The sequence below is a fragment of the Eulemur rufifrons genome, chromosome 2 (assembly GCF_041146395.1).
Source record: "Eulemur rufifrons isolate Redbay chromosome 2, OSU_ERuf_1, whole genome shotgun sequence".
Taxonomy (NCBI): Eukaryota; Metazoa; Chordata; class Mammalia; order Primates; family Lemuridae; genus Eulemur; species Eulemur rufifrons.
Window position 1 is genome coordinate 37434245 of NC_090984.1, and position 8131 is coordinate 37442375.

General features: G+C 41.1%; 1 protein-coding gene across 13 annotated transcripts in view; it reads right to left on the bottom strand.

The window, feature by feature from the left end:
* TCF12 (transcription factor 12) overlaps nt 1-7627 on the bottom strand; it is a 350504-nt gene extending 342877 nt beyond the window's left edge. For 7 of the 13 annotated variants that reach the window (XM_069483565.1, XM_069483556.1, XM_069483553.1 and 4 more), the window contains exons 1-3: nt 7365-7627; nt 6286-6382; nt 5200-5272 (exon numbers count right to left, since the gene is read on the bottom strand). Coding sequence is in view for 10 of the 13 variants with exons in the window: in XM_069483556.1 (XP_069339657.1) it covers nt 5200-5272; nt 6286-6360 (148 nt within the window). In the remaining 3 variants the exon portion in view is untranslated. Of the gene's footprint in view, nt 1-5199; nt 5273-6285; nt 6826-7043; nt 7186-7364 lie in introns of those variants that run through there. The other 6 variants (XM_069483559.1, XM_069483534.1, XM_069483544.1 and 3 more) reach the window with 4 other exon arrangements.
* Between the last annotated feature and the right edge of the window lie 504 nt (nt 7628-8131).

Here is an 8131-nt window from a genome sequence, read left to right on the forward strand (position 1 = left end):
ATTCACTCCACCATAATTCACTATGTGCCAGACACTGTTCCTGGAGCTTTGCATGTATTAATTCATTTAACACTCATAACAACCTTATGAGGATAGCTACTATTAATAGTCCTACTTTACAGATTAAGAAACAGAAGCACAGAGAGGTTAAGTAAGTCATCCAAGATTATCCAGCAAGCAATTCAGTGACAATATCTGAACTCACGCATTCTGGCTCCAGATAATACTATGTAAATATGAGCATCTTCAGAAGTGCTGTTTGAAAAAACCAGCTTCTCTTTCTCTGAAGTATACAGACCTCTGGATCAAGCAAAATTCCAATTTCCAGTTCTCCACTCATGCTATTACTCAACGTGGGAGGCCAGTTCTTCTCTTCCCTAATTCATTTCCACATCTCCTTCACAAGTCAACTCTAAATTCAACACTTTTGAGTTTTCCTTAAACCAGTTCCCTGACTCTTCAGCACATCCTTATACTTTCGGACTCAATTTAAACAATAATGTGCAGTTGTTGACATTTTTTATGTTATAGAAATTTCCCTCACAATTTTACATTTTATCTTCCCATCTAAATCATGAAATGTCTCTATTTCTTCTGGTCTATGACCCTCCCCATTTTCCATCTCCCCACAAGCTACTAGAATAGCAGACTGTACAAAGTAGATACTAAATAAATATGCAGTTAACTGATAAAAATGAGATACATATGGCACAACTATTTAACAAGGCACAATGTTATTCATTAGTCTTTTGAACTGATATATTTAAATGTTTGTCTTCTCATTTTATTCGCTGACCACAAATGCATTAGATTTATAATTTCAACATTCCCATTCAAAAACATTTTCAAGTGATACCCAAAAGCAGTCCTACTAAATGATGTTTTCAAAAAGGCATCCCACATTGTCCAGAAATAGCATTCTTTTTTATTTTTTAGGAGACTCTTTGTAATAGCATTACTTTTACTCTCTTGCAGCAGGAGTTACCCAAGTCTTTGACAGCACTAAACAGGCAATGGCATTCCAAGCATGATTACCAATTGTTCAAGAACAGAAAAAAAAATCTGGTTTTAATAAGAGTATTCTACATGGCCCCATTAACTCTAAAATTTGAAAATAACTGTTTATATTCAAGGTTGGCTATCTTCACCTATCTCTTCCCTATTCCAAGAAAATTGTTTAAAAAGGCAAAGAAGATATACCAAAGGATAGCTTAAAAGACAAAAACTTGAATTTGTATTTAAATGGTTAATAAAAACAAAAATAATTAATTATAGGTATGCCTCAGTATATATAATAAACAAGTCTCTAAAATACTGTGATCTAATCAAATTGTTTTTCAAATTCATTATAAGCAATGACTCCTTAAAGGAACACCACAGGAATTGTTCTTAAAAGCACACAATACTCATGGTTATAATGTTTCTGATTTTTCTGTTTTCCAAGTTTATATTTTCGTATCAGCTTTACTCTAAAAAAAAAAAAAAAAAAAACTCCTTTGCTAATTAACTTTTGCCTTAAATGAGTCACTTAAGAGCACACCATCTTTATCCTAAAATGTTATATTTTTCCCCATGTGCCTGCTGACTCCACGGTTACTCTCATTCATCACTACAGCTTTCCTGAAGCAAATGTCTAACAGGGTTCAATTTTAACAAATTCTAACAATTGTGTATCACTACAAATTATAGTTATTATAAATTTCAACACTGATATGTGTACAATGTGAACCACACCCTACTCATAACCTTAAAATACCTTATGTGAAAGGTCAAACCTAGTTTCCTCTCTATTTAAAATTACCATTCGTATTACAGCTAAAAAAACATATTGGTAAAATTATGGTTTTCTCTTTCTTGATTTTTTTTCTTGGTATGTTCAAATAATGCTGTGGCAATTTGAAAAGCTTACTTCATATTTAATAGGATAAGTAGGTATTTAATAATCTCACCACAGCCTTTTTTTAATTACTTGAAAAGTGGATGCAGGAAACCTTGTGTTGATACAGTAGTTTTTGTATCTTGACTGCACCACCATCAATAACTTATATCAATAACTATACTACAGTTTTTTAAGATGTTACCACTACAGGAAACTGGGCAAAGGGTACAGGGGTTCTCTGTATCATTTCTTACAACCGCATATGAATCTACAATCATCTCAAAATAAGAAGTTTCATTTAATTACAAAAATACTCTAGAGCAATTTAATGCAAATTCATTTTTCTGGCCCTCTATCAATATTTTCAAAAAGCCTGTATGTATATCTGAAAATCCACCCCCTCCCAAATGACCAGTAACTGAAGAAAGAAAAACTGTATTCCTTTTTAAAAATTAAGAGCTAGAAAATACTTCTTACAATTATTTCCAAAAATGTTGAGCAAGAAAAAAATCTATACTGTTACAAAAGCCTGATTTGAATAAGAGAAAGTAAAGCTTTCCGAGCTAATTAACTCTCTAGACAGAAATATCAGAGAGAGACATCCACAATGTATACAGATGGTTTGCAAAGCGACAACATCCCACACCCTTCCAACATCTTATTACTTACATTCAAAAACTAACAAAGGAAATTTTCAGATATCATGAACACACTTAATCTACTAAAAATTAAACCCTAAATCACAATTTAGATCCACACACTCAAATTCTGAAGTTGGAGAAAATGGATTTATACATCTGATCCATTTCCATTTTGTCAATCCTTTCAACAAACTTTCCTTTTATGCATTGCCCTAATAGAGTACCTCACCTTTCTCTCCTACAGAAACACTTCTCTCAAGGTCATTATAAGAACACTTTCACAGAGCTTATCATACCAAGTGGCCAAATTCACTGTCTTACCATGATGCAAAGAAACTTAACATCTTGATGAAGAAATAACATTATAACAGATTCAAGACAAACAAGTAATACAAAACACACCTTTATCTTTTCCATAGTGACTTTTGATAAAGTGTCTGTTATTTGTTTTGCTTTAGGAATAAGAAAAGGTAACATCACATACTATAGCCTATACCGTATGCTTTCAGTGAAAAAAAATTCTATATGTATTATATTTTATTTCTCAAAAACTATACACTGTAAAATTAAGTCATCCTCAGAAAGGACAAAGAATCAAGAAAAGAAACTATACCACACAATTATAAACCATAGTTTTCATGAGGCAAAAGGGAACAAATGTTACTCCAAAGACCAAAAAAAAACACCTCTAATCTTTACAGCAGCTCTTCAAAACTCAAGTCAGATCTTCAGCTACTTATATGCTGCAAATAAACAGGCATTAGGGTGCATTACATAATATCCTTTGAAATCAGGGCACACGATTATTCAAAATGTCAATAAAGTACATAAATATAAAGTATATAAGTAAAATATTACTATACCAATTTCTTTAAGACATTCCCTTTATGAAATGGCAACAGAAAAACCATATCTACCAGTATATTTTTATATAAAATAATCATTTATGCCATTTTCTCTTCCCAAAATTTAAATCCATTCACTAATTAAAGGTCCCAGCTTTTTTTTTAATTGTAATTTTTTTCTGGCATTTAAAACAAACCACACATAAATATTGCTACACCCACTAAAAACAGGTGTTTAGGCTCAAACTTTCAATGGATAACAAATCTAACAGTTTAAAACTAAAAATTTCCTACTCCAAAGAATCAAATATTGTGACCACTAATAATGTAGAAAAGTAATTTTTTTCTTTGTGTAATGCAACCTTCTGAAAGAAGTCCAACAACTGCTCCAATGCCATGCTTATAATCCACATCTAAGTTCACACACATACTTTTTAATTTCAGACCACATACATCACTCTTAATTTTAAAAAGTGAAATAAACAATAGCCTTTACTCTGAAAACAGAATGCATTTCTAATATCAAGTTTCTGAAGTTCACATCCTTGTTATCAATGAGTATGCAGTTAAAGATATATTTTCTACAATTCAATCTGTAACAGTATGAAACAGCAATATTACTGCTCAGTTAAGGAAATATTCAAAGCATCTACTACATATTTGACAAAGTATATTTGAAAGTTCCTTAGAATGTACTATTCACTGCAAAAATTGAGATGTTCTCAAAACATTATAAACAAAGGGAATATAGCTACCTTCTAAATTGAGAATTTTTTCCTTCTCTCCCCCAAAAAAGTAACAATTTTCAAATGATTACCAGTAAAAGGAAGGAGGTGAGAGGAGTTGGGGTTTGGCTAATGTTTTATGATATCCTTGCAATCAAGGATAATATTAGCCTTTAGGCTACTTAAAATCTAAAAATGTTTATTCTACTTATTTGAGATGTAAAGGACATGCTATATTTTCCCAAGCTATAATTTCATAATTAAAAATGAATTTTAGTAAATTAAATTTAGTGTATCACTTTGAAATGGAAACTTTTTAACATGTAAAGAGGTGTAAAGTTAAATTGGTTATAAAATTAACCTTATTTTCTGATGTTTTATTCTCACAGTATTTTAAGAAATCAACTATCATTTTACTAAGGGAAATATAAAGCACCAATCAAAGAAGAATTACTGAGTTTCAAACCAGAGATCTGACAGCTGGTTTTCTTAAGATGATGCTGTCATAGCTTTATTTTTTTCCATCTCTGAGCACTAAGGAATAAATTTAAATTACACAAAAAAATTACAGTTTTTGTACACTAGAATGGACCTTGCTTCTAGCATGTTTATTTTAAAATTATGAGTCTCAAAAAGTTAGAAAAACAAAGTACATAAAGAAAAATGAGATAAATGTTTAATAACCATGGAGAGTAGTTATAAATATACCAAAAGTAAATTTAAACAAGACAGTCCTATTGTGGAAATATAAATCTAATTTAACTTCCTCTAAAAATTATCCTAATATAATCTGAATGTAAGACAGAATTCAGCCATCTAATAGGTGTCATTTAAAAATGAATCTAAATTTATATTTATTTCTAACATTTTTCCATTAATATTTTAAAGAACTCAACAAAATTATTGATTTCCTACAGATTTCCAAGGGAACTGCCATCTTTTAAAATAAATAAATCTTACTAATTACTGCTTGACTCAATTCCACCTTTTATGTTCACATATGCAATACCTGAATGTCATGAAGAAAGCTATTAAAACGCTTTATATTTTTATACTAAAATGTATCACAACACCAAAATATGAGTTTCTGGTATGAGACATCATCTTACCTGATCCACTGAACTGACTGCTTGCCAGTGTAGTTGGTCTGGTTTTCCCACTATTAACAGGTGGGGAAAACATCTGCAAAATAACCCAGATATATCTGTTAGTCCTGAAATTTTTCTAGACTCACTGCAAACTAAAGTCCACCAACAGTCATCAATTAGTTACTAGATTTCAGAGGGAAGCTGAAATAAAACTGGAGATATATTCAGACCCAGAGAGGCAAATACATTGAGTGAAGCTATCTCCTAACACTATTTGGAAATACTCGTTACATCCTATTCTGAAAATCCAATCACTTACACGAGAGATTCCAAGATTAATAAGTTTAAACAGTACAATTTTAACCCATGGTTTTCACTTTGGAACTAAGTAAATCGCATTATATTTACGTTACAACTTAATACACATACACAGAATCATGTCCAATGTAATTATTACATACAGTAAGGATTATAACACAGTTTATAAAGTAGGTTTTGGACTTGCCTCCTAGCAGCAAGTTAATAAAGGAATTCAACTCATTAGAAATAAGGGCAGCAGGCCCTTTGGTTTCAGCTGATATTTTTAAGTCAGTTCCCATGCTAAGAACATATCTACACAACACACACACACAAATACGTATGCGTCTTAAAAGAAAAGTCCTCAGCTCAAAAGGATGGAATTTCTAGCCCTGGACTGGCTTTCTTGCAGCTGACATCTTTCAGGTACCATAAACTATATCAGATGTCGGGGAGGGAAACGGTGAGAAGTGTTGAAGAAAAAATAATTTTTTTTAATATAAAATATCCAATACCTCTAATAATCATCAGGGTCAGGGGGTGACTCAACCAAAGCTCATGATTACATTGTTCTCTTTTTAACTGGTTAAATCAAATGACCCCTCTGGCATTAAAGTTTTAAATCTGCAAGTCTAGACATTACATCAAAGTTCAGGTGTCCAACTTGGGGAAGCTGGACTCCAGCCCTGAGAACTACTGCTCAGAGCAGATGGAGTTCACGCTGCCTAGTCTCCACATTGCTTTCCCCCTCTTTCTTTCTTTTTTTTCCCCCGGTAAACCTCAACAGAACCCCGTGGAAAGCTCTCATACCGCACTGAAGTCCAGCAGGTCGCTCAACTCCTTGTCGGTCCCTATAACGGCCATGCGTTGTTGCTGGGGATTCATCTTCGGCCACTTCTAGCAGGTCCTAAGGTAGAGGAAAAGGGCTCAGCGAGAGACCACCGAGGCCCAAAGTGTGTGAGGGGATGGAGAGAGGCGTCGGAGAACAGGAAGAGCGCCGGGGGCGCCGGGCTGACTTCCAATACCCCCACTCGCTCCCACCGGGGCGCGAGCAGGGGGCGGGAGAGCTCGGCGCCCGCGCCGGGTCCCTGAATGCACGCGTTCCTCCGCGCGGCCCGAGAGCAACGCGGCGGCTCCCGCAACTCGCCGCCTCTCCCGCAAGTTTCCCAGCCGGTCCCTGACCCCTCCCCGGCGCCCCCCGCTCCGCGCCGCCGCCAGGAGCTCAGCGCTCCGGGCCCGGCCGGGGCGGGGGTCTCGAGGAGCCGGGCGAGGAGCAATTCGGCGTCCAGCGAGATGAGCGGCGGCGAGGGGAGATGCGAAGTGACTCACTCGCTTGCCAACAATAGAACTGACAAGTTGCGGGGAACGCGCCGCTCGCAGGCCCGCGTCTGTGGCCGCCGCCGCCGCCCGGACGTCCCCGGCGGGCCCGGGGGATCGAAAGCACCTCCTGCGCGTCCAAGGGGCGTTTATAAAAACAAAACAGAAACGCCGACAACTAGTCTCGCTTTCGCCCGGCGTCCTCCTCCCCCGGTTCGGCCTCCTCCCACTTTTGCTGCCCTGCCCGGGACCTGCCGAACAATGAGCCTGGCTCTGCGGCCGAAGCCGCCCGCTCTCCCGCGCGCCCCGGTGCCTGAGCGCCGGCCCGAGCCGAGCGCCAAGCGGGGCGCGCAGGCCGAGCGCGCCGCCCCCGGGCCTGACCGCTCGCGACTCGCGCCTCCGCCCCCACTCCGCTCCCCAACTTGGAGGGGACCCCAGGTTTGGCGCTGTACAATGGGGTGCGGAGTTGGGGCGCGGGCCGGGGAGCCCTCGCCCCGGCAGGGACGCAGCGGCGCCCCGCAGCCTCCAACCGCGCCATGCCGTCCCCCTCCCGTTCGCCAGCCCGCAATTACCTGCCGCCCCGTCTCCGCATCCAACCACCCCGATTAAAGTTCACTTTGGCCGGGAGAGCGGGCTCGGGCTTCCCCTTGCGCCTCCCGGCGGCTCGGTTCACTTTGCCCCGCACGAGCTCTCGGGTCCGGGCGGGAGAGGCGGCTCTCGGGCCTGGCCGCCCCTTCCTCCCGGGGCGGGCTGTCGGTCCCCCCGAATAGAACTTGTGGGTCTCCTCAGGCGGACATTTTTTTCGCTGAGGCGGCCTCAGCACCGCGCTCGGCTCGCCTCCGGATCCCTCCGCGCCGGGAAGAGCCTCGGGTTAACCCCTTCGTCCCCGGCCCGCTCCCGCCGCCTAGGAAGTGGGGCCGGCGGAGGGGGCGGGGAGGAGCCGGCGGGAACGGGGAGGAGCCGCAGCCCGGCCGGTGGACAAAGCCCGCTGTCGGGTGAGGCGGGCTGGAGTCGGGGCCGACGGGGAGGGGCAGGAGACGCCTGCGGGCACACCGGGAAGCAGGGCCGGGCCGCCCGCCGAGGACGCCTCCTCCGGGCCCTCTGGGAACGGGGCGGTGGACACCGTGGCGCCTCCTCGTGCTTGTCTCGCTGGGTCTCGAGCCCCGAAGCGGAACAGCGGAGACACAGCTGTGGGCGCATCTGGATCTGCCGGCCAGACCGCCAGCCGGTGGCCGTCCGGAGCCCGTCCGGAGCCCGAGGCCGCAGAGCACTACAGGCTGCCGTTCCCGAGCAAGTCAGTCAGGACGCTGGACGCCACGCTTAGCTGGGCCCAGCGGCT